At 44.4% G+C, this 27,058-nt stretch overlaps 1 protein-coding gene across 1 annotated transcript; it reads left to right on the top strand.

Moving 5' to 3' along the window:
* The first annotated feature begins 15,329 nt into the window (after positions 1-15,329).
* LOC126557101 (delta-sarcoglycan) lies at positions 15,330-23,087 on the top strand. Its single transcript, XM_050212767.1, has 6 exons — positions 15,330-15,352; positions 18,631-19,477; positions 21,663-21,783; positions 21,913-22,174; positions 22,266-22,389; positions 22,851-23,087. Exons 1-6 carry the CDS (start codon positions 15,336-15,338, stop codon positions 23,073-23,075), a joined length of 1,596 nt encoding a protein of 531 aa, XP_050068724.1. The 5' UTR covers positions 15,330-15,335; the 3' UTR covers positions 23,076-23,087.
* Positions 23,088-27,058: the final 3,971 nt, after the last annotated feature.

Below are 27,058 nucleotides of genomic sequence, written 5' to 3' on the forward strand. Positions count from 1 at the left end.
GAAGCGTTCAAAAACTACGTTTGGCAGGAATCGCAATCAGAGTGGAAAAGGTGCTTCGGCAATTGGCTTGAGCGCACGGAAAAGTGTGAACAATTTTTGGTGATTAATAATTGCATTTTCATAATTAGGCCAGAAATATAAACGTAGAAAATTTATTGATCTAACAATAATTCTAGATATCCGATCTACAGTCAGAAGATTTCAAAGAAATGTGTTATTCTAATAAGAATTAAAAAAATAAAGGTTAAAAGATCGTCATGCATGTAGAGTGCCTACATTTAGGAGCATTATTATTTTGCTTTCTTTTACCATGCATATAACCTGATTTAACTTACGTAAATGGTAAAAAATGTATATTTTTATTTTATTCACTAAAACAATTTTAATTAAACGAAACCACCGAAGGTTTTTTTTCTGCTAAATGCCTCCCCGGAAATCATTTTGTTTTGCAGTTAAAGAGCCTTATACATCTCCCTCTTCTTGGCTTCCAAGGCCATGGCGGCCATCGAATGACTTTCTAGACAAGTGGATATCACGCAGTTGATAATCATTTCTCACTACCAGATCAGGATAATCGATAAAGTCGACCAGGACCTAATCGTACGCGAGTAAGTGATGTTGCATACAAATGTTGCATACATTTCGGCGTTTTTTTTCGATAAAAAATGTAGTTTAGTAGATTACTAGTCGACTTCATTGACAAGAAAGCGGCACACGTTAACGCTTATTATGCGGAGAGACATTACTTGAACATTATGACGCCTGAAGTTAGGCAACAAGACGCTTTTATTCGCTGTTTATTCCAGGGAAAAAACGATGAAGGATTAAAAAAATATTTCTAAGAATTTCCAAGACTTCCCAACAGATTTGCAATTGTGTGATTGTGTTTCGGTATGCATACCGCAGGAATGGACCTGAAATAATGCGTCTCGCGCCACCCATAATGTAGCCCTAATGTGGAAGACATTATCTATTACAAACCCAATTAAAAGCTGACCGATAAACGGTTTTTGGCATCGGAGATCGGAACAAACTGTACCACACACACACTCACACACACATTTATACACAGCAAACACACCAACACATTCCTTTTCACACTAAACTGGAAGCTAGGTAGGTAGGGAAGGGAAGAGAAGGTAGAAAGGGTGAGCACTGTTGAGTCGAGCGCTGATTTGTTGTTAGCATAATATGAGCATATGCAGCTGGCTGGCAGAATGGAGCCACAGTCGTAGGTGATGGGGTTTTTGCCGGGGCCGATGGCGGGCGCTAAATGAGGGAAATGTGTTTATCCAGTGCTTCACGTTCCCGTGCTGCTAACGGATGGACGGCACGGATGGATGGAACGGCAACCGGCAGAGAGGGTAACGGGCAAAACTGTTTTTCAATCGCTGATTAGCACCTGCTAGCATTCCCAGGGTCCAGAGGTCGGCTGCCCGACGCTGTATTTTGCGAAACTGCACGCTGCAGCGGAGGTTCGGCCGGACGCGTTGGGTACGGCGGGTGCTTGCAGGTGCACTAGAGGTTTGGAGCGATCCGTGCGATTTTCCCTGGTGGTCTGTAGGCCTCCACGCAGCATCGGGGAAGTTAATCCTGGCTGTTTGAAAGTTGAATGTCGAGCGTCCCGACAGAGGAAAGAAAAAGAAGCCGGACCATGTTTCAAAATATTCGCAACGCAAGTAAGCGATGATCTCGAACCAAGAAGTCTTCCATCTCATCCAACGCAATCCAATGCTATCAGCTGTGAAAAGGACCACCTTCAGTGCCACTTTAAAATAAGTGATACGTCAACCAGCGTCGTTTTGGTAGTTTGTAATGCGACCGACAAGTGGACGGGAGCGGAGCGTTGGAAGTCCGGAATGATGGGAAGACTACAAATCGTCCATGCGTATGTGCCACATATACCGCACGTTTGTAAACAGTTTGTTCGGGTTTTGTATCGCCACGTACGATGGCGAGACGATGGATCGTGCGATGGGGCTGGGCAGACCGAAGCGAACTGCATCCGAACGAACTGCAACGCGCGAGCTCGGCCGGTTTCGGGCGTTCGGGTTTTGGGGCGTTCGGCTTTTATCGCACAAACGGTTGCCGGTTGCCAACGGCCGCTCCAGCATCGAGGCGCTCCGGCAGTCGCGCTGGAGCAACGGTGCTCCGTGTGCAACCGTGGGCTGCTGCTCGCGCTAGCGCCAGCCTGGATCAGTGGATCGCCGTCCGGTCCGGGTCCGCACCAAACGTCAGTCTGACGTTGACGTCCGGCCGCACTGGTCACACTGGTTCACCTTACATCCAACCAACACTATCAGTGCGTGTACGCGCGCGCGTATGTGTGAGTGTATGTGTGCGAAGAAAAATAAAATAAAAGGATTCTTCCCTAGCATTAAGCAAGCGAGGGCCGTATCGAAAGCACGCCCGCTAACTTCGCGCACTGTCGTCGGTGTCGTCGTTATCGTCGTCGTCAGCACCGTCGACGAAAACCTAGTCCGTCACCAAGAAAATGCTGGTGATTTCAAGCAGCGGTTAAGCGAGCAAAGTGATAATAGCGTTACGGTTGTGTCGATCACCCCTTTGCCCGTTTTGTGACAGTGTGTTGCGTTAATTAGGGGCGATCGTGTTGTCCGAGTGTGATGCCAGAAACTCGAATGTTATTAGTCTAGTTTAGTGAAAGAAAAGAAAAAAAAACGTGACGTTTATGAGCGCCAATCAAAATCGAAAACGTAACAAACGTTTCACACTACAATCAGCTGCTTCGTGCGCGGGGCCTCGTGTGAGCTTGCGTAAGTAGTAGCAATTTAGGCGTTTAACTTTTTAATTTACCTACCCGAGTAAGGTGCCGTCGGTTTTGAATGTGTTACTCATCAGAAGAAGTACAAAAAAACACGTGATTGTTGGTTAGAAATCTTTATATGATAAATTCACAATATACTTTGACGCCTAAAATTAGCCAAAATTATGAACTGACAGTTTGTTTGGATAATTTTGTAGGCCATTAGAAAACACTTTCACATGTGAAAAGAAAGCTCCTGAATGTAGGCACTTTGTGAGTTGAACATTCTTTTTAAGATGATTAATATCTCATCATTGCATGCGTTAATTGACTATGATTCAAAATATAGTAACGAGATGACAGTACCATGTGATGAACACTATTGAGGGTCCCTTAAATGGGCAATCGGCGTAACAAAGTAGGCTTATTTTAAGTAGTTTAACAAATGGAAAGAGAAAATCCAATCAAAACAGTCATTTAGCACAATTCAATGTGTTTAAAATAAATTTGTGTAACAGCAAATTGATTGGAAGGATGAAGCACAAGCCATATGCTCCCGTACGTAAATAATTAAGGATCTTTCAAGCTTCAACTTGTTATTTACGAACCTTCGTTGCATGCTCTTTACGTAAAATAGTTTACGTTGCATACATTAAGGGGTTTACAAGCCATTTAACACACAAGCCTTTCCAAGATGTGGATCGTTTGATGGTGTTTGATTAAAAAATTGGTTGATTAAAATCACCAAAATGTAAGGAAACTCCATGATATATGCAAACAGCATTACAAATCAGTCTTATTTATAAAACTAAAACCATACAGCTTAAAGCAGACCCCCTAAATGTATGCACTCTAAATACAAAAACGATCTTTTAATCATTAATCATTAGACATCCTTACCGAACGTCTTTCAGAGCTTTTCAGTGTTAAATTTATTAATAAAGCTGTCAAAAATCCCACCCCTAAGCCAGAAGTCCACAAGAATGATGCAATCATCATACAAAATGTGATCATACTGATTACCAGCGTGTGCTTTTCCTTCTTTATTCAACTTTTAAACTCTCCAATCGAGTAGATCAATTATTTACCACTCGCGACTCCCTTTTCCATTAGTGGCCACGGGCAAACCACGCGTTACATTGATTTATGGGCCTTTTTCATACTGTCCGCGATACTATACGATCACAACCGGGGCAACCGGGGCAACAGATTTTCGCCCTGCGCCAACAAACGCGAGCTAATTAATGAAAGAGTGTCCTAAAAATCCATTATGTCATTTGTTCAGCCGGACACACCAACACTTGTTTACCCTTTTTGCGTTGCGATACGGGGTAAAATAATGATAAAACCAACAAACCTACCCAAACATGGCCACCGAAAAAAAAAGTGGTTCGAACCTAACCAACCCACCCCCCCTCCCCCCATCCCCCCCTTATTGAACTAAAATTAATTCCAAAACACAGTCGGCACCAACTTGCTTCCTTGTTTGGTGTTTCTTCTTTGGTGGTGGATTGGCATACAACGCGCGTTGGATACATAATTGATGCTGATTAGTGGCGGTAATGACAGCAGATAGAAGAAATTGATAATTCGCCCGAACGTGTGCGTGTGTGTGTGTGCGTCCTGTATGTTTGCGCCGCGGAGGGGAGCAATTTCGGGTTGGAATTTCCACCAGCGAGGAAGTAATCAATCGCGTAAATTTACTCGCCATCAAACACCGCCCGCGTTGACATATGTGTGACATACTGTTTTGTGTGTGTGTGTGTTTTGTTTTGTTAAATGTTGGTGTTTTTGGTTTTCTTTTTTCCTCTCCCAAAAACCCGGCAAACGGGTATCCGACGGGGAAAATGGATAATCAGATCAGTACGTGATTGTGTTGCGATGGTTGAGTGAATAACAAGGTACGAAAACATGTGTCGTTATGCTTTTTAACTTCGACGCTACGATACGAACACTGGTGGAATTGATTTTTCCAACCGCTATTAGCCGACCCGTAAATCATAATAAATCATCTAATCTAAAGCTATATGTACGGGAGCCAATAGGAGTGCCCAGTAGAGGGTGCCGTGCTACGGAAACGATCGAAAATCGAAGATGGCCGAGAGAGAGAGAGAGAGAGAGAGAGAGAGAGAGAGAGAGAGAGAGGGAGAGAAAACGCGAGACCAAGAAAAATCATCCCCCTTGTTTCATTACATTTTTAATTCCCTTCTTAAGAAAATGTTCCCTCAAAACGGGCAGATCGCTATCACACGTGTGTGTGTGTTTCGTAAGAAGTTCTTTTCACCTCATCGTAATGTTTAAGCTAGCAAACGAGCAAGCGAGCGCGCACACACACACTGGTGTCGCTAGTTTCCTAAGAAGCTTACAAGTTTTCTCCGAAACCTCGAAATAGTTTGAATAATTAACGAGCGTCGCGAAATGAACGTTTTCGTTCGTTTCCTGTATGCCAGCATCCCCGACTCGAACCCCAGACTCCCAGACTTTGTCACCCGAAAAACCTTGAGACCATCTTTCACCCGGGAAAAAGGCAACAGCTCACCTGTGGCAGCAGGAAATAAAAATAGTAAAGCCTTTCCAGCCACCACGAACCAAAACCCCGTCCAAACTTCCGACGGGATGTTCGGTTTGCTAGGAGTAAATGTTACTCTAACCCAACCTGATCATATCCCTGATCGATGCAATCGGATGCAACGGCACGGGAGGCTTTAGAATATGCACTTTGTGTGTGTCAAACACAGTTATCCTTCGTATGGATTAAAAGCTGGGGGGTTTTTTTTTGCAGGGTTGGGGTTAACTTTAATACTGGTGACTGTGGTTTTGTAGGGCGACATGTAGGTGGCATCTTGATCATTAATTTACAGCGCAAAAGGGAAGGTTCGAATGGAATTTCCTCTCAGGATACACGCCTGACGAGCTGGGCAAACACAGCGTCGTGCGACCTAAATTCAGCGCGCGTACTGTTAGGAATGGTGGGTCCTCAAAATTAGGCTTCTTAAAGAGGGTAGTAAGGTGAAGTTCACTGATTAGGATAGCGAGTGTATTAGGCTCTCCAAAATTTTAGAGTCTTTAAACATGGGAAAATATTTATGCCTGAGTTTTATGCATTTTTGATTACATTATATGTAGCTAACATCATCGCTAGGGCAAAATCTTTTGTACGTTACGCCTACATGTATGTAGTGTTAGTTTTATTGCAGCTCAAATTAGTTTATCTTTTTTTATATTTGATATAAATCTTCTATAAATCCTTGAGCTATTACAATTTTTATGGTTTTTAATAATTATTTAATAGTTTTTTAAACACTCCAATAAACCTTTAAAAAATAATTTGCATACATTTTGGCGTAACTTCCACTATCAAAATAAACTGACAAAGGGAAATAATGTTTACCAAACATTCTCTAACCATTTGTGCACCAGTTCTTTGGCACGATCACTATTATTGAACACAATTCTTCATTTGTTTAATTTCTTTCAGCTCCTCTATTTTATTAACTGATCTCTTATTAGTGCATGTTGGATGTAATGTGAATTCAGTGCGCTCAATATTCGCATTTTATATTTGTGGAAAATTGTTAAAAAAGGACTATCCATGTGCTTAGTACATCATGTGGAAAAAAAGCGTCAAAGTGTGTTTAATGTGAAGCGCCTAAAAGTATGCAATTAGTTGCACTTTAAGCTTATGAAACATAAGACAAAGTGGAGATAAGTGCAATTGTGTGCGTATCTGTTTTGGTGTTCTGATAGCTGTTCTGGTCCAAAATGTATGTTTCATATAATTTGTGATTACTACTAGCTTTCTTCAAAAGAGTAAAGTTTAGACTCGTCATTGATCTCAATCTTCCTTTAATGCTGTCACTGTAACTGAGGTGATCTGCGAGTGTGATCACCTGTTTGCAGTTATAGTTTGGTGTGTCAGCAAATTAAGAAGCTGAAGCTGACTGTAATAACCTTTGCGATTGATGTGGGTTAAACAGCTTAAGTACCTCAATGGACGAATGGAGCTACAAGCAGCCTAGCTGAGTATGCAATCAGTATAACATTTTAGCTTATTATTGAATTATTTTTATCATTTTAATCAACTTCCTTTCGATTATCTCATAAGCATGAAATTGTCTATATATTTATAATGATCAAAATTGAACGAAATTGATAAGGAGATGAGGGGATATGATTCCCCAAAATAGTATATCAAAAGCAGCTAATAAAACACAGTACAAACTTATTTTCGTGTGGTAGAAATATCTAAAACTGTCTTTTAAATAGCTTCTCTTTGAAAACGCCCAAAAGTATGCAATTCAGCTTTACAAATTTGTTTGTTTATTAATTTTTATTGCAATTTTAATGTTCTATTCTTCTAAACACAATCACACTTTGCATAGAACACACAGACACACACACACACACCAAATAGTAAACAAAATAACAAAAAGCTTCCTATGTCAACATTACGCTTCCCATACACTCTCCAGCAAATAGTCACCTTGGACCTTCATCTGCCAATCAACGAACGCTCGTTATGCATTTTCCATCCTGCCGGTCTCCTAGGCCTTCTTGTTTGTCTCGTAACGGTTGACCGTGCTGCTAATCTACCGAGATTACAGGTGGTAAAGCTTTTGTATTTGCTGCTCTTTCTGCTGGCAAGTCTCTGTCCCACATCCTATTCCATTGTTGGATCTGATTTGATTTTCCATCCAGGAGGTTCTTTTCCTTCCCCACCTTTCCATTTTTTCATCCACGCAAAACACTAGGAAGTGAATAAAATGAAGCTGACGGGGGTGGCCTAAGTTTGCCGACAAGTTTTGCGACTTTTTAAAGTCTTAAATCAGATCAAAAACCCTTGGTACGGTATCGGGGGAGGGATGGTTAGGGATTTGGTGGAAGGCACCCAGGACGCCTCTAACCGCGATACGACAAAACCATCCCAAAACGATAATGGCGAGAAATAAACAAATTAATTTAGCAAACACACCGCCCCCCGGCCCTGCCGTCTGTCTGTCGCCCCGACCCTTCAGTACGGTAAAGGGGTGCTTTGCCATTGACACACGCACCTACGTACGAAGCTTTTCATCAGGCTTTCCTCGCTCTTGGTTCTGTCTTCCATTACCACCCCCCCTCCCCCCATCCTCTGCACATTTCACTCCATCAATTGATAGTAAAACATAGAGAAAATGGAAGACAAGACGGACGGACGACGATCCCTGTACAAACTATTATCATTCGTCGTGGCTGTGTAACGGTCGGACGGACTCATCAGTATTTAGGGGGGCTTTTGAAATGATTTTAGGGGTTGTCTTTTCACGCCATTCCACGGGTAGGGGACCGGAGGGCGGCCATCTCGGGGTCCATCGGTTTAATGAAGTTCGGAAAAAGGGCTTCCGACAGGCGTTAGGCGGCAGGCGTTTGTCGAATACCACAAATTTAATATTCAAACGACAACTTCCTTGTACGTATGCGTGTGCTTGTGTGTGCATGTACGTGTGTGGAAAATGCGTAAGAAAATGGGGTTGTGTGGTAGCATCTTCAAGAGTTTACGCTTTTCTGGAGGCTCCAAAAAACCTATCAAATAACGCCTTGTAACGCTCCAACAATTTGTAAAAACCCCCTGTAACGACACGATGCTAATGAAGTCTCCCTTTATCTGGAGCAGTTTTTTTACTCACTTTTACACCTGCCCATTGAAACCTCAAACCCCAAGCAGGGATTTTGGCCGGACATAATGGAATTTATTATGACGAACTAGTGTGCGTATGTGGCTGTTCTTCTATGTCCCTCCTGTCAAATTTAATCAAGTTTACAAAACGCGCGTAACGGACATCTTCGACTCGGTTCCGACTGAGGCGAGAATGAAGATTCGTGTTTGAGTGATAATTTTCCGTATCTAACCTTTTTTGCCGCTTTTTCCCGGTGCCCAATCTGCCCACGCGTTGGGGTACGACCGCATCAAATTAGCCACTGTATATTCCTCACGGTACTCCCGGGGGTTTGTACGATCCGTTACTTTACGGGCGTAACTCCCAGAGCAGTCGTAGACGGTCGGTTAAAGTTGTCGGGAAGCGTTCCGGATGATTACGACTGTTGCTAATGCGGGAGAGTTCCGTCGATGGTCGTTAAAAGCACGAACACACCTGGCCACATTATCCAGTGCCGAGGCGCTCAGAAACACGGATAGAGTGTGCCATTTGCAATTCGTCAGCATAGGCTGAGCTACTGAGAGTGGTTTAAAAGGCAAAGATTGACTACGAGATTTAATTGATTCTAAAATTTATGGTTAGAATTGTTACATTTCCACAAGGTTTGCTACGCACTTGTCTTACTTGTTTTAAAATTTAAAAAATTGTTTTTGTAATGTGGTTTGCGTATATTTAGGCGTTTTTATTTCTAGAACGCTTCTAACTATAATCACCTTTGCACCGATAAGCGACACCGATTGAACATGATCACATTGTGTAAATACGTTTTACACGCATCCCAGAAAATCCTATGCTTGATTAAATACGGATTGCATGAATTTAGGCGTCGAAAAACCCCTTTTATTAAAATCATTATAAAGAACACAAATCCGCAATCGAGTGTTGTTGTGTTATGTGAAATTTGATTTGTTATAGCTGCTGCTATTTTGCAAAACAAACTAACAGTGCCACCATTTGCCGCATTAATTGAGTTGTAATTGGTAACCCGTTACCCGTACAAGGTTTAATGTGCCGATGATTGAAACTCGTTTTTACAGTGTTTCAACAGCACACATGAAATATAATTCTCATGTGTAAAGAAAGAAAAAAATAGCCAAAAATTCCCCGAACTCAATTAAATGTTGGCTTGAAGCCAAACACAGGTTTCAAATTACTTGCAAAACCTCAGTTTATCTTTGCCGTTTCAGTATTTAAAAAATGGAATTTCCTAAACTCATCACTAACGAGTAACACCAATTATCACAATGCAAAACAGTTGAGTTGGCTCGCTTAAGGATCTTATTTCAAGCTTATTTTTACACCACCACCATAGTACCAATAATAAATGTGGGTTTTGCATGGAAATACATTCTGTTCACTTATTTTGTTAGAACCTGTGTATGTATGAGTTATTTATTACATTCTTTTCGGCTTTAAATTTAAACAGTTTTGAAGCAAGCGAATTAACCGTATCGCATGAATTGCTGTACTCACAACTTAAGCGCCAAAATGTAGGCAATTTGTTGCCATAATCAATCGTAATAATTAAAACAAATCGAAATGAATGAAAACCTTCCTTTGCGGACCAACTATATTTGTCTCCCCTCTGCCCTCTTTTCCCTCTCCATCTCCTTTCTCATTCCTGTCCACTCCCTTCCCTAAAAAAGACACGTTTTCTAAACAAGAAATCACCACCAACGATCCGAGTGAAATGAATTTCCAAACCATGACTTGCAACAGCTGCCAATGCACCGGGGCAACAATCATCACTCGAAAATCACTACGCAAACACGCAATTAATCGTCGGAAAAACAGAAACTCAGGAATTACATTTGATTGAGTTTCGGTACCGTGGCTGTGGGAGTGGGAGCAGCGCAGTAAACACTGCGCTTCGAAAACAAACGCAACGAGCGTCCAATGTAAATGCGTTCGACGACACGTGTGTTGGTTCCAAATGTGCGTGCAACTGGTGCATCGTCAAGTGCGAGTGAGGCGCTAGGAATGTCGTGAAAGTGAGCTATTTTTTCGGCTTCGGTACAGGCTATTTTTTTTGCATCTCTGTCGCATTCGATTCCGCGCAAAGTAGTGGAAACCAGAGCCGGGTGGATACTGGCTTTTATTTTGTTTTTAATACCGAAAGACGATAATGGGCCCGGAAATGTTCGAAAACGATGGTGAATTTAATTTGCATAGCCAACGTTCGTAACGTTCACGAACATATTGACTGAATAGAGAAAGCGGAGAGCGAGAGAGAGAGAGAGAGAGAGAGAGAGAGAAAACAGAGCTACAGAGGGTGTTAATGTTTAAGTTGAGGATTCGTTGTTTTCATTCGAGTGATTCGAGCAGCCAAACATTGTGTTCGAAAAATTAACACTGTTTCAGCATTTGTTTCGTAAATTGCATACCTTTAGGATTATTTAATATTGCACTTACAATGACAAAAGGCTAATTACATGCTGATTGCAACATAAATCTTCACCTTGCTGGGACTAATAACTGGTTCTTATTCACTCGCAACGATTGACTCGAATTTCATACATTCGGGCAAATTTGTCAGTGCTTTTTTAGAAACGCCCAAATACTTAAAAAAATTACTACGCATACCTAGCTTTTCCAGGGCTTTTTCTTAGTGTTTTCTTCTTCTAGCAAGGCTTCGCACGAACTGTATTCTTTTGCATAACTTGTTCGAGCTATCGCATCCTGCTGGCCTTCGTCACCGTCAGTATCTCCAAATCACCATACAGCTCAGCCAGCTCTATCCTTCTGCTCCACACTCCAAGCTGCAACACACCGCCAAAGATGGTCCTGAGGCTGCGTCGCTTAAATACGCCAAGGACGTTTGCATCCTTAGTCTGAACAATCCACAATCCAACAATCCAAATAATCTACGTCTTATGCACACTTTTGAGCGTTTCGTAAAGGATGTTTGGTATTGTACGCCTAAATGCATACATACTGCAACACAAAACTAGTTTTCCGTGGGCTTTTATGCTGCTTTTGATCATTTTTAGTGTGGTAAGTCGTCTCTTGGGTTGATTTAAGGGGGAAAAAAATATAATTAGAAGCAAAAACCGCCCATGCTTGCTGTCGTAGGTTCAAGTAAATGTCAACTGTGTACCAATGTTTTCAACCCAACCCACCTACAAACTACATTGCACTACTTTGCACGACAAATAAGCGTACCCAAAACTATTCATAATGCCATTATAATGAAGTTTTGCAACTGTCCTAATCAGAAAAAACCGCGTTCGAAAGGCAAAAAAAAAAAGCAGTCAGCGGCGCTGGAGATGGGGTAGGAGCGCAAAAAAAATTCTCTACGACGTGAAGTGCATTAGAGAAAATGAAAAGCAATAAAAAATGGATGTCCAAATAAATTATTACTCCCCACAAAACCCGCGTGACTTTGGTGTGACTGCAGCTCGAGCAGCGGAAAGGCTGGTTTGTAAACGTTTGGCCGGTTTTTGCATTAAAGGGCACACGAAACAAAACGCAACAGCGAAAAAACCACACAAACAGTGGGACAACAAAAAAGCCCAGCTAGCACACTCGCACGCGCGGAGAGGCCAGCATACCGGCAGGAGGGAGAGAGAGAGAGAGAGAGAGAGATAGAAAAAAACATTTATCAGCATATGAAAATTTATTTCCTTTCGCACCGTGCAAGGCGACGATGCACTCGGGCACACTGTTTCCCTAAGTGTTTTCCTCTGTCAAAAAATGGGGCTTTCTCTACAGGCTAGTGAAAGGAGTAAGTGTTGGAAGGAGGAACACTGGAGAGATATGCTGTTTTCGTTGGTCATCCTCGGCCATTTGCCGTTTTATGATTATTTGCCGGGGCGCAATCAGTGTGTTGCAAAATGTTGTGCCTTCCCGAACCACCCCCAAACCGGCGTCCATTTTTCCGCGGTCAACGCAAGACTTGTCGTTCGCTTTTGGCGGTGTTGTAATTAGACAAACCGCGGCACAAAATGTGCTTCTCCCACTGCTTGCAACTGGGACTGTGAAACGGCCGAACGTGCAGAAACAATTTGCGGCCGGTTTTTGGACACAGCGAGGCTTTGGGGGGAAAGGTTTTCGGAAGCCCTGCTGGACATTCAAGCTAGCCAAAGCAAATGGGGTAAAAAGCGTGGGAAAAAGAAGTGCAAAAGCATGTTTTTATTTTTCTTCTTCGCTTACCCTAGGCTAGCAGGCGACCGTGCTAGTGTGACTTACGTTGACAGTTGATGGCTTGGTAAATACCTCGATTATGTGGCTGCTTGTTAACAACACGCGGGGCGCTAGGGTTGGGCTAGTTTGTAACCATTTTTGTTGAAGCACAATCCTCCACAAAAAAAATCGTTCCCCCCGGTGGTGCCGGTTACTTTGAAGCCGAAACCCGTTGAGATCTTACTTCAAACACCTTTGTGGGTGTGTGTCGGTAGCAAGTTCCCATCACAGAGCGTGTCTTGCCGGATATCCCGTACGAGGACTTTGGACATGTGTGGTCATCACGAAGTCCCGGCACGTTAGCGTCCAGGCGTGTTGAGGTGGTGGCACGAGACATAATTAAAACGACTTCAGCCAGCTGCTGCTCGGGACGGTTTTGGTTGCGGTGCCGGAGTGCTGTCGGCATGTATTAATAATCGAAAGTAGCGATTTTCAAAAGCTTTCTGCAGCAAAGTTTTTCTCCCATAAACGGCACAAGCCGCAGCATCGTAGAACAGTCCTTAGAATGGCCTGTAAGGATGAGGATGTGTGACGGTGTGCATATTTTTGTGTATTAGTAGCACAGTATGCAGTACCAAGTAAGCTTTCGTTTCCTTCACCAACGAGACACACACACACACAGACGCCGGGGAACAAAATCGGAAAGTCCGATTTCCGGTGGCCCCGAAAATTTATGCCGTTCCTCTTCGCCAGATGCAAATCTGTCCAATACACAAGCGTATAATGCGATGCTTCGGCAGAAAAGTTCTACCATTACTCTCTCGCTCTCCTCCTCTTGCAACGCTGGAAACCCTGTCGGCTTTTGTTTCCGCTTCCGTAACCGTCCGGCCGCAGGAACTCTGCTCCTCATGACAGCTGCACAGTGTCCCTGTGTTGGGCCTTAGGTTGGGCCTTAGGTTGGGCAACACGAGCACTTGGGTGCAAACTGAACGCAAAATTGAAGGCTTATCCGCCATAAGAAAAGCCAAAATTTAAACACCAAAGTCTTGGCACTCGTTCTGTAAGGATCGGTCCATAGCCGGTCGGCAGACGTGGCGGGATGGCGAATAAAATCGAATTTTGATCTCTACCCAACCATACCGGTTCCATATGCCTCCATAAAGCAAACTCTTCCTGCGGTGTGACTCGTAAGGCAAGGGAATTAAAGAAGTTGTCAGAACTCTTGGAGACGCTTACTTAAAGTGGACCTCTTTACACACAGTCTCGCACCAAGAAAAATTGGATAACGTGTTTGAAAGAAAAAGCAAAAAAAAGATCAACTAGTACAAGGTGACTACGAACAGTGTGTCGGGCAGGGGTGCAATCCTGTTGGTGCTCGATGAATGAAGTGGGCCATAAATCTATGCGTAAAATAATTACCTCGCTGTATAAAGTGCGAGGCCCACTTTCCAGCGATGCCAGTACACTTCCATAACACTTATGGACGAAACCCTTGGCATACCACCCTTGTGTGTGTTCTAAAAATACTTTCTATCGGCTTCCGTGTTCTACTTCTCGCTTACTAACGCGAATGGAATGTCTGCGTGTGTGCAGTAGCGTTGTTGAGTGGAGAGTCGGTTATTATAATTGCAAACCCTGGCAAACACTGGCTGTGATATACGGAAGCAAGATAATTGCTCACAACACTCTCGAAATGCGTTGTTGCAGCTCGTAAAACCAAATGATAAACGATCAGCCCGCTAAAACAACATCACTTGGTAGAATGCTTCCTGGACGAAATAAAAAATGGCTGCCAATCGATCAAATTTGTATTTCGATCTGTCAGAGTTCTCTGATATGTCAGAACTCTGTAAGATCTCCACAATATGCCGCTAGCGACAAGAAGCAAGCGTCCGATCAACACCAGCATCCGTTCGTACGAGCGTTAGCAGGTGTGAAAACCTGGTATCGGCCACTCTCGCAAAGTGCTTCAGTCTGCGAGCGTACGAGCGTGCAAAATGCGAGAAAGCGTGTGGAGAGCACGCAAAAGAAAAGAAGCTCGATCTTCCATCTTCGTTCACCACTCTCGACTATTTCATATTCCACATTTGCTTTGAATGAAGGCGGAGCTCGATCGACTTTTTATGTTTTTTTTTTGCTGGGGTCTGTAAACCCTAACATCTACTTACACACATATTGCGTCTAGTCTGTCAACGGGCATTCGTAGCTCGTTTTTTGTCGCGTACGGTGTTGTTCTAGCCGGTTGTTGCAGCTGTAGTATCCTGCACTCTTTACAGCAAGTCATTCTCGCCACTTGGCCGACAGGTTGTGCACCGTGACGAGCTCAGTACGGTTTGGATCGTTCAGTTTGTGGCGGGTTTGAGTTTGCGTTAGTCTCCTTACCGATATCTACTGATGTTTCGGGACAGATAGTTATTAGCACAACGCGAAGATGCTACAGCCATAATTGCGTGACTGGTGCGTGTCTTCGGGATCCGTTCTAGTCATCCATTGCATCCACAACAAAGCATGCGAAACAATGCGTGTTTAAAGTAGTTTCCTTGACCGGTTGCCTGTTGTAGGAAGTGAAACGATTCGCGATCGCATTATCTTCGTACCTGCGCACCGTCTACCAAGTGTTTTCCTCCAATAAACAAACGTAAAAATCAGCATTAAAAAAAAAGCAGCAGCCAACAAAAACACGTCAGCAAAACTGCGTAAAGCGTTGTCCTTTTCGGTATTAGCGTCACACGTGTGGAAAGTCGCCACTTGTCGCCATGTCGCGATATTCAAGGTGAGTCGGTTTAATGGTACGCACCGTCCAAGCGATGCCGCCCCGTACGGGAATCTCTATTTATAGCACTTTCGGTCGACCGTTTCCACTCGCTGTGCGAAATTGAACTGTTTGATTGTTGGTAAAGCCGCGGCGTGAGTGTAACAATATCTAAGCGTTTGCGCTCCAAGATGTCAAACCGGGAGAGATGTCTCGCTGGGTGTGTGTTTGTGTGTTGTTTGTAAAGAATATTATTAGAATTCTGTGCCAAGATGAATATCTCACTCCCCAGGAAATTCTAACCACTCAAGCCGAAGTTTGTTCGACGCTTGACATTCGTTCAGATGTCTGATGACTAGGCATCAGGTATCTCATCGCATCTGAACTCATCCGAACGCCAACAAAACCATTTCATCCGCAGTATTCAGACAGCGAGAGTCGAAGTGTGTTAAAACATAACATGGCGATGGTGATACACTCACACAAAGCATCAGCAGCTTACTGCACTGGAATGACATTCCACAAGGCTTTGCACAAGCTTCACCCAACGCCACCAACCATCTATCAATTCCGGCACCTCGCAAACGTTCCAGGCGCTAAAGCAAATCGTTGAGGTTTGGAGGTCGTTTACAAATTTCCAAAACTAGTGCCCAACCTAATCCGGGCCTAAATCAGCTCAGCAACAAACCAATCAACCCGAGCCAGGGGTGGCAAAAAAGCGAAATACAATGCTCCCAATTTTGCAAAACATTAGCTGGTCAGTAGCGACCAGTTTAGCCGAGAATGGTGGCGAAGGTGGGGACTCTTTCCCAACACACGGCGGGGGTGTCATTTTTGTGGCCATCGAGATAGAGACATTAAAGGATTGAAAGCGAACCCATTAACACCGAGCCGACTGGCCACTCTTCCAGGTCATCATTCAACCGGAGCCGTGTGCCACTGCTACTAATCGAACGTATTAAAACATATTCCGAACAGCCGATGTTCTCGCTAATTCTCTAATCTACACACGGACAACCTACTGCTTCTGTCAGTCTGGGATGTGTAAAACGCTGGCACGCACAGGACTGCATTGTGTACCAATCGGATTGGGTTGTTTGTTGGCGTTCGGTATGTAGAATGTGAGCGTTCTCATTTTATAGCGTGCATATATCGGTTTTATGGATGATAAGAGATTGCATGTTGTGTTTATATTCAGTTGGTGAAAGATTACTTTTTGCCTCTGCTTTTTTTTGTCACACACAACAATAGGATAAGTAAATAATGAGCAAGAAAAAGAGACAGAGATAGATGATGGGAAGGGAGGGGGGGGGGGGAAGGGTGCAGAGAAATGAGAGGTAACAGAAAAAAAGAACATTGCGTACCGATTATGACCCACTTTGCGTGGCAACGATGCAACGCTAGGAAAATCTCGGCAGCGACTTTTCACGCCAAGCCGCTGCTAACTGCCGCCTGCCGTGTGTTTATTTATAACCACTAAGTATCCCTCATCCACACACACACGCCTAGATAAACATATTCATAAACACCCGTCTCGGTAAGCGATCGTCATTGGAGTTCGCAAGAGAGATGGCGATAGAGAGAAACGGAAGAGGTTTACACTTAGTGTCGGAATGTTGAAACGGGCACGAGTTGAAGTTGAAATTTTATTGTTGGTTGAGGGTGTAAGTTTTTGTTTGTATTATTGTTTTGTGTACATAAACGTCATCGTCTACTGAACACACTGCTCGAGAGAGTAAGATGTTTGAATGCTACCAACAAGACGCGGTGTGAGGTATGAAAAATAAATAGATGCGATTTTTTTTGAACTGCTTTACCGCCTTGAGATCGTAGCTATTAACTAATACACTGCTTCGTAGTCGTGCTTTTTCACGGTCAGACGTTTGAATCTGTAAAGCTTAGGAATCTGCGTGACACCATCCAGAGTGATGCTAAACATCACTCAGGATAGTTCCATCCCCTCCTCTCTAGGAGCCGTACTACTGCATGATGTTGCGCAGGTCGGTCCTATGATATCGTAGGCTGCTCCCAGAAATTCTTAAGGATCTGCCATAGAGTAAAGTGCAGCAAAATCCCAAGTTACATTCTTCAGCCATCCTGAAGACTTCAGTAACACAGAAATGCGAAATTTGCCCTTTACGGGATGTATTCGCCATTTTCGAATGGCGAGACCTAAAGACTACATATCTTTGGTGGTCTGTACAAGCAGAGCATGTGAAGAAGGACAACATTTGTAGTTTTATACCGGTGCTCTGTTACTTTAATACTTGTTAAAAACTGCTTTATACTCAAACTGTTCTCCTGCTAAAGAAGAAGCAGAAAAACCACGTGTTTGGGTCACTTGGTGCGAGGATGCATTTCCGGAAGAAGTTTGCTGGAAACGGATTGGACAATGTCCAACAGGCATGCTCGATAGGTCGGTCCAAGAAGAAGAAGACAACAATTTGACGTTTGTGACGCACACAAGGTGGATGACAATACTAAACTTGTTTACACTTCACGTTTAATCACTTGTCAAACAGCTCTCTGATTTCTCTTTGGCACGCCGCGCGTACACTAAGATATGCCATGTGTGGAATCACAAACACGTATACCGTTGGTAGAATGGCGAAAGGCTATTCGCACCAAAGTAGGGTGCAGGAACAAGCTGACAAACTCCCTTACCAGCATTTGTTTGCTTTCACCATCCATTTCAGGCACTTGTTTCCAGTTTGTATTTATTTTGTTATCTGTTCTTTTTTAACTGCCTCCAACTCCCAACTAGAGAGCAGGCCCACACAGTAGATACTGTGCATTGACGACCTTTGACAGCGTATTGTCGAGCGGAGGTTGGCGCAGAAGCGGAATAAAAGGCTCGCGACTTGAAGCCATTAATATGGAAAACGTGCCCGCAGCTATGGCTGTTAGATTTGATTCAATTCTATGTGGGTATGTGGGTGTGTGTGTGTGTGTATGTGAAAGTCCATCTCTGAATCGATAATGCACTTTTTCCGCCATTACGATCCTATGAGTACGGAAGTAAAGTTGAACCAAGCAATACTGTAAATGGTTAAATGGTAGCAAATGCGTGAAGGTTTCTTGTTGTTGTTCCGAGGGAAATCTTAGCAATTATCTGGAGAAATCTCCACCAGCACATTGGAACATTGGTTATTCCATTGGGGAGACATCTCCTAGGACTCGGCTCAGAAAGTCCATCTCCCCAACTAGCGCCTGTTGATTGATATTTACTTGTTCACTTGTTTGCTCATTTTTTCTCTTCCCTACTTCTTCTCATTCTCGTGGCAAACCGTGGTCTACAGGGACGACCCACGTTCAATTTTCTTCAGCGGCAACTCGACGCCTCTTCGCAGTTACGCCGGGTCGGATTTGTTCAAGCGCACCACAACCACTCCCGGTACACCCAACCAATCAACCAGTCCCACACCTTCGACCTCCTCCACCAGTCCCACCAGTGTTACCCCTTCCACACCAGCACCCGATCCCACCAAACCCGAGCCCGTCGTTCGCATCATCCCGATCCTGTACCCTGCCCAACCGGCCCGACTTATTGGCGGTACGAGTAGCTACGGGAACACCCCCCGTCCAAACCCACCCGATGGCCAAGACACGGATAATGCACCAGTGAAGGGTCCTGCCGAGGTCACTGCCTCCACCACACCAACACCCTCTCCACCGGCCCCATCGCCGGTCACCACCGGGATTCTGAAGTCACCGCTCGGTACACCGTCTGCTGCCGGTTCCGGGACGCCCTCGCGCGTCTCCTTCTCGACCCGTCCGATCTCGACCACCACCCCCGCCCCCAAGCCGACGATGGCCGGCCCGAGTGGCACAAACCCGTCCAACGTACCGCTGAGCGGTACCAGCAATGGAGTCCACGGCCGGACGCTTCCACTAGCGAAGGCATCGCGGTCGGTGGAACCTCCGCTGCCACCGCCGGTAGTTGGAGGAGGTGAGCCATCGGTGGGTGTGCCGCATCATTCCGAGCCGGGACCGGTTGGGTCCGGTGGGCCCGCCTGTCGCATGCAGCTGGCACTGTACGGTTGGCGCAAGAAGTGTCTGTACGCGCTCATCTTCATCCTGATGGTCATGATCATCGTGAACCTAGCGCTTACGCTGTGGATCATGAAGGTGATGGAGTTTTCTTCGGTGAGTGGAACCCAATGTGTGATTTTTCTTCGTGTGGAAGAGGGAGAATTGGTGCGAATCAATTGAACTAGCTCTTCACAAAGAGTGATGCTAATCGCAGAGATTAACATTTTTTTAGTCTTTCACGCTCTCAAGTAGCAATACGATCAGACCCTTCTATCGGAATAAGAAAAAAAAACTTTCACAATAAAGTTATGAAGGCTGTAATGTTGTGTGCATGGCTGTGAGAGCTTTTAGGCTTTTCGTAAAGATTACCGACGATCTACGCCAAGAACAAGGCGTATGTTTGATGAGTATGTTTCAATGACTAGGGGCAAGATATTGGCAGAGTTAGTCAACCACTGCTCGATCAAGAACACACTGAAGTTAATACTACAGCCTGTCAGCGAGCAAAAAAAGAGAGACAGAGATAGAAAGAGAGAGAGAGAGAGAGAGAGAGAGAGAGAATTTTGATTTAAATTTTGACCATATTTTCTTGCAAATTAATACAACTATTTTTGATTACGCTAGAAGTGCACTGTGAATACTTCACAACATGTACTGCGCTTTGCATACATTTGGGCGTTTTTCGCATTTTTCGAGCCTTTTACCCTTAAATCATTTATCAATTTGGTCAGGCCGTTCTTCTTGATATAAAAAAAACCTTAAAATTATATGAAAAAAACTGAAACATAATTGAATTCAATACCAGTAGGCGTTTTAAACATATGCCATTGGTGTGAGACTGGGTTTTCCGAGGGTTTTTGGTAAACTTATCAACTGAATGTTTTGCAAAATGGAAATCCATTTTATAACCTGGTAAATATTGTTTGTACAAAGCGCCTAGAGTTAGGCAATTTTAGGGCTTTTTTAATGTAAGACCTAGCAGCCTTTTCACAGCCCAAGTAACCAAAATGCTACAAAGAATTGGATTATTGTTATCTCTCCTATTAAATTGACCGTTTTTTGTATTACATAGGGACTAGTACCTCAGAGCAATCGAATCTAAAAGACACAGATCTAAACCCAACTGCTTCGCGTCTATCAAACAATCTACCATTAAACCCACCATTTACAGGCATGTTTGAGATCACACTGGAAGGCTGCTCCAATTTCATTCATCCGTCCAATTTATCTCAAGCTTCCAAGATTCACCCTTGGCTCAGAATAGAAGCCTTCCAGCCACCAGCCTGCCCCTGCCATTACAGACATCGAACTTCTTTCTCTCAATACAAAGCAAAAACCAAAGAACCCGTTACCAACAGTGGGTGGCGTCTAATTTCTTCACTGTTAGCAAACAAACGGAACGTGTCAGCATCAATGGCAAACACGCCGGAAGCCAGCACCACCACCATCCTCCCCGCGCTTGCCGCCCAACACAAAATCACCGACAATAACTTCCCACAAAATGATAGGTTAAATTGAAACTTTCACTTCCATCTCGGGTCACAGTGCCGATGAAGTGTCCATCAAGCTGGTCGACCCGTTTCTTGTGCCCGGTCTTGCAACACGGCCGACTCCGATCTGCCACTCATCTCCAGCAGTGCGCACACATACATACACACCTACACATGTTGGAAAGTGGCAGCGAGTGTAAAGATCATGACACGTGTTTATTTATTTATTTCCTCCCGTTTTCTGACGCCCTTTATTTCTTTGAGGTTTATTTTTTTTATCTTGATGAGGAGCGGTTTGTTTGTCGGATTTCCTTGGGAAGCTCTTTTTTCGATTTTTGATTTGTTTTCCGAACTCCCTTTTGCCGGGGTTGCATGAAGCCGGTCGAAGCCAAGTTTGATTTCTCACGAATCCCAATCCGAGACGTTTGGGGCATGGGGCTTTTTTCTGGTGTTTAACCTTCGCTTCCTGTAGCCACTGTAAACACGTATGCCGTCCTATTGTTGGTCGGGTCCGTCGGAACGTTATCAAGAAGTTCGATACGACCTGATGGCAGGTGATGGTCTGTTTATTTAGCTGATTAAGTTGTTTTCTGGATGGTTAGAGATGTTGTTTTCTTTTCTTGAAGTCACCCAGATCGAAGGGGTCTAGAGTTTTGCAGCACGTCAGTTACTTACTCACAGCTAATGTAAGAACTTCCCTCGATTTCCTTTTTTTGTTTGTGGGCAGGGAAAGAATAATAAAATCACTCGCCGATAACCTCTAAACGCTTGGTTTTATCCCCATTTTGACACAACAAATTTCCTTGCAGAATGGTATGGGCCAGCTGAAGATAGTGCCGGGCGGTATCCAACTCACCGGACAGGCGCTAGTACTCAACACACTGCGAGCATCGTCAATTCGTTCGAAACACGGACAGCCTATTTCTGTTGGTGAGTTCCTCCCCACGAGGGCACGGAAGATCCCGTTTTGACAGCTCCGTAACGATCGTCTTTCTATCTTCCCCTCTTTCTTTCTTTCTCTCTCTCTCTCTCTCTCTCTCTCTCTCTCTCTCTCCTCAGAGTCCTCACGCAATCTGAGCGTAAACACAAGGAACGCGTACGGTGCGGTCGAAAATCAGCTATTTCTTGGACACGATCGGCTAGAAGTTCTGGCCAATCATTTCCGCATTACGGACACACACGGCACCAACCTGTTCGCGGTCGATCGGGACGAAGTCATCGTCGGGGCCGGTTCGCTGCGGGTGGAAGGTGAGGGAGGGGTGGCGTTTCGGGACTCGATCCAAACGCCGCTCGTACGTGCGGATGCCGGTAAGGATTTAAAGTGAGTACCGCGTGAGAGTTCTAGCAGCTGATGGGGGAAGGGAAACCTTGTGTTTGAACACACGCTAAAACCCTTTTTGTACTGTGTGCAGGCTAGAGTCACCGACACGATCGCTGGAAGCGCGAGCGACGCAGGAGATATTCATTCAGTCTCGTGCGGGAGGCATCGAGACGACCTGCCTGAACGATCTGAAGCTACACTCCGTTGCTGGCAGTGTAAGTATCGGGCTTCGGAGGGTTTTGTTTTCGACTGTGAAATCGCAAGAGTAATATTGGCAGCAAAAGTATACATTTAGGCGCTGTAATTTGAAGATAATTGTCCCTTTTCGTGGTGAGGACTGCCTATCCGACTAGGTTTTTGGTACTAGGAAGTCTAGTAAGCCTTTCGATGGCAAGCGTAACCTGGTAGATCGTTAACCCAAGAATAATTCTTTAACCTAAGGTACCAAAACCATGTGTAAACACATGGTTGATCAGAAGTGGAGCTCCTGCTCAATTTAGAATTAACCATCAAAAAGGATACATGAAACATCCTGTCTAATGCCATCAAAATCTCTTACAATAGTTTGCTATCTAAAAAGCCTAAATGTATGCAACCTGCACGACTATCTGCGACTTCGTATCGAAACACCTTGTGCGCATCAGTATCAAGTGGCTAACTACCAAAATTCCATTAGATCCGGCTCGACTCCAGCGCCATCTATATGCCTAATCTCAAAACGGTGCAAACGGTAGGTGGCGCTAGTAGCGTCGGGGTTGGTAGCGGCAGCCTACTCTCCTCCTCGGCCCGTGCCGACACGGCTGGCAAGATCTATCAGCTGTGCGCGTGCTCTAGCGGTAAGCTGTTCCTGGCGGCGCCCAACAGCGTCTGCACTGCCGACGATAGCGCCATCTGCAGGTAATACTAGTTCGCATGCTTGTCGGAATATGGAGCTGGAAGAAAGTGACAGTAGGAAGGAGCACACATATACACGCATGGGTAGACAAATTTCAGCTTGGTTGACGTACACACACACACAGTGACCCTCAACATTTCACCCTTCCTGTCCTCCGTCCCACCCCCCCCCCCCCCTCCCCTCCGGGTTGCCTTAACACACACGAACATTATGTCACACCGAAGCAGTTGTTGAAGAAGTTGTCCCCGAGCAACAGTAGTCAGACGGGACATCCGTTTTTGCATCCTTTTTGCATGAGCTTACAGCGAGAGACGGAACCTGTTATCCAGCTGCATCCTGTGTGTGTTTGTACGTGTACGGATTCTTCATTTTACGTAAGCTTGGCTCAGAATCCCTTCCCAGTTCCCGCTCACGGGAACTCTTCCCTCCGGGAACTCTCCCCTATTTCTGTCTCCTTTCTTCCGCCCTCCTCTGAAGTGACACGTTTGCAAAGCGGCAAACAAAAACCAAACTATTAAACATAACAAGAGAAGGTAAACAAAAAAGGTGTTATACTCTTAGCAACTAATTATGCATACACTTAGAGGAATGACTATATATATAGATATATACAACTAATACACACAAACACACAGATAAGCGTTACCTAGAGCTAGGACCCAGTGGGGGTGGTGTGGTAGATACAACGATATCAATCATACTGTATTTAGAATGTTTCAAATTTTGGTGCAACGATATGAAAACAGAGAGAGAGAGAGAGAGAGAGAGAGAGAGAAAAAAGGTAGAAAAAAAAGTACGATCAGCATAGAACAACAAAAATAAAATAAAAAATAATTTTCTTCCCGCGCAATTTAGATAAAGGCAAATAAAAAACCATCATACAAAACAAGAAACAATAAAACATCGCAAGAAAAGGAAAAGCAAACCACTTTTCCGCTCCGCGCTGTTAAAGTGGCGCGAGAGAGAGATAGAGAGAGAGAGACAGGCGCCATTTTCTTTGCTGCTCGTACATATATAAGATACATATCAATAACAGATTGTGTGTGAGTGTATGCGTGCGTGTGTGTGTGTGTGCAACACAGTAAACACATACTACGCGGGAAACGTACATTAAATCATATCGCACACATACACACAGCGGGAAATGGGACGGAATTGATTCGACCTAGGGAACCGCCATGTTTGTTCCAGTGAGTTGTGTAGTTAAACAATGAATCGGTGAAGAAAACACCGATACGCAGGCACACATGAAGAAAAACAACAACAAAAAACAAAGAAATAAATATGAGGAAGAAGTGAATGAAAATAAACAAATAATAAAAACGAATTAACAAAAATGTGTGCAAAAAGTGAAAACCAAAGGAAACGATCAACCAAATGAAAGAAACAAAGAAAGAAAATGAAAGCACAAGGTGAGAAAGGTAGATAATTTAGTGTTTTTTTTTCAAATTGATTCCTTAATTTTGACAGTTCCAAATAGATCTGGAGAAAATTCTCAGCTAGCGGCTACGTCCGCTCGCATTCAGTTAAATGTAATACTCCAACGAAATGTCAAACCCTCGGAGATTTTAGCAAACGAAAATGTTTAAGCGACAGTTGACAGCGATGTGACAGTTTCTGTAAACTCGTTACGTTAAGCTTTGCCCGTACCTTTGCTCATTACGAAATGAAATCAAGCGCCGGGTACTGCAACTAGGTAGCAACCGAGCAAAAAAAGGAAAACGAACTGTATTTATATCCATATCCAAGACGTGAAGTTGGAATGCTTACCACTATCAGCTCCCACAGCACCATCCTTCTCAGTATCCGCCATTGTCCTGCTGTGTTGGCTCGCTCATCGCAGGAAGCATTCTTACAAATCGTTGCAACTAGAAGCGGCCTCATCCAACCACCAGCGCTGGAGTATCTGATTTCATCCGTTTTCTCTCGCTCACACACACACACGGCAATCGAACGAGTGGAGCAAAGCAACAACAAAAAAAAAAAAAACGACAGACCAGGGGCACGGAAAATGATGAGCATATCGGAAACCCATCACCGATTGTGCCTGTGGATTCCGGAACACGTCTCTCGTTCTCCTCTGTCTCCACCACCGTTTCCACTTCTCTCTCGCAACCTCCTCCCTTCTCCTCCCTTCCTCTTGGACCATTCAGCACACCTGACGGAAGCGTTGCGTTCTGATTCGGCGGTGGGAAATGATGCACACGCTAACCGCAAACGACAGCCGACCGCTTTCGGCTTTTGAGGTTCCTTTTTCGCCCCATACCATACCCCTCACACACACACACACACACACATACGAGCATCCGAGTGAGAAATGGTACATGTCGCACAAGGGCAATTATATCCAGTTTTCCCAGGAATGGAATGGGGTGTTTGCTCCTCCCGACCAAGTCGGCAGGCAGGCTTCAGCAACATATGTCTGGCAAAGGTGAGGTAATCTCGGTAAGCTTTCGTTGTCTCGCAAAATCTCCCCCATTCCAAGGAAGCCCTCAATTCTTGAGGTAGAACTAGGAAAAAAAATCCCCCTCGGTTGCGAAATGTCCACCCAGAGAAATGGTTTTAAACCTCGTGGTTTTTGTTTTGTACTTGAGCTTGAGAAAGTCTGTGCCGAAAAGACTTATTATTAAGTAAAAGAAGATCAACGGGGAGGGTGGCGTTTTGAAGCGAAGAATCAATGGTGATCATGGGCACGACACAGGAAGCTCTCGTGGAGTGCCTCGTAGCTCGTACGCTGCACTAGCTATAGAGCACAGTTGTGCGACGCTTTGGTGCCGTGACTAGGATACACGTGCAAAAGATCGCTTGTTGTGAAAGAATTTCTCCTCCACCCAACGTGGAACGGTTTGGTGGGCAAAAAGAGATGGAAGGCGGGAAGGTTTCGGATCGGAGAATGGTACTCATAGTGTAGATGATTGGCGGAGAGATGACATGTTTTCTCTCTTTTGTTTCTTTTATTCATCGCTAAAACAGCCAAAAAGACAAAACCTCAGCAGCCGGGGCTGAGGGTTTGGTGAGTTAACGTTGGCGGAATGGTGCTTCGGTTTTTGTGTGTGTGTGTTTTTTTTTTGTACGGAGGAGAAGAAGAGTAACACAGGTTGCAGGAAGAAGGAGTCCTAAAATGTGTTTCAACCAGAAACGTAATATGCTTCCAAGTCAATGTCAGTCGGGCAGGCATGTTTCCGGCATGCCACAATGTACGTAGACTATCCTCCTGCACTGTCTCTCTCGCTCGCACTCTCTTGCTCGCTTTATTGTGGAAGAAGCAAACAAAAAAAAAAACAATACCCCTATGACAGGTGCGCCTCGATGGTTTGGGAGAGCAAAAGGATTAAATTTTAACCGAAGAACGACAACAAAACGGCTGCCAAACGGTTTCCAGCATCCCTTGTTTTCACGTCGCCGCAAGGATGCACCCATATTGAATCACAATTTTAGAGGAGAGACAGAGAGAGAGAGAGAGAGAGAGAGCGAGAGAATGGCCGCATCCTAGCGAAAGGAAATACATAGCTGCACTGGTTGCTGTTGATTCAATGCATTCAACACTAACACACATACACACTCCGATCAGGAAAAAGATGTTCTGCGTCGTGATGTGCTGAGGAAAAAGCAGGTGCAATCGGCCCAGCTGGAAACTGAATTTTATGTGATTCAAAATATTTCTCTCCATCTGCCTTACCTTCCTTGTCCCTCACCACTACCCTGCCAGCCCCATAATGACGGGTAGGAAGAGAATGGTAGTGTGCCATCATCAAACGTCCACAAGAGGAGTCGTCTGCACACATCCACTCCCATCCACCTGTTTCACAATTATCCTTCCCAACCAGACATTTAGTGGCCACTGCCATGGCGATGGAAAAATAAAATAAAGCCAGCTACTGCGAGCAGTATTGTTGCGGTGTTTTCTTCTGCCCAAAAATTGTCCCCCTCCAATATACCACACCTGCAATCCTGTTTGGTCTCGTACACATCCTGCTGAATGTGAATCT

This window comes from Anopheles maculipalpis, chromosome X, assembly GCF_943734695.1.
Source record: "Anopheles maculipalpis chromosome X, idAnoMacuDA_375_x, whole genome shotgun sequence".
Taxonomy (NCBI): Eukaryota; Metazoa; Arthropoda; class Insecta; order Diptera; family Culicidae; genus Anopheles; species Anopheles maculipalpis.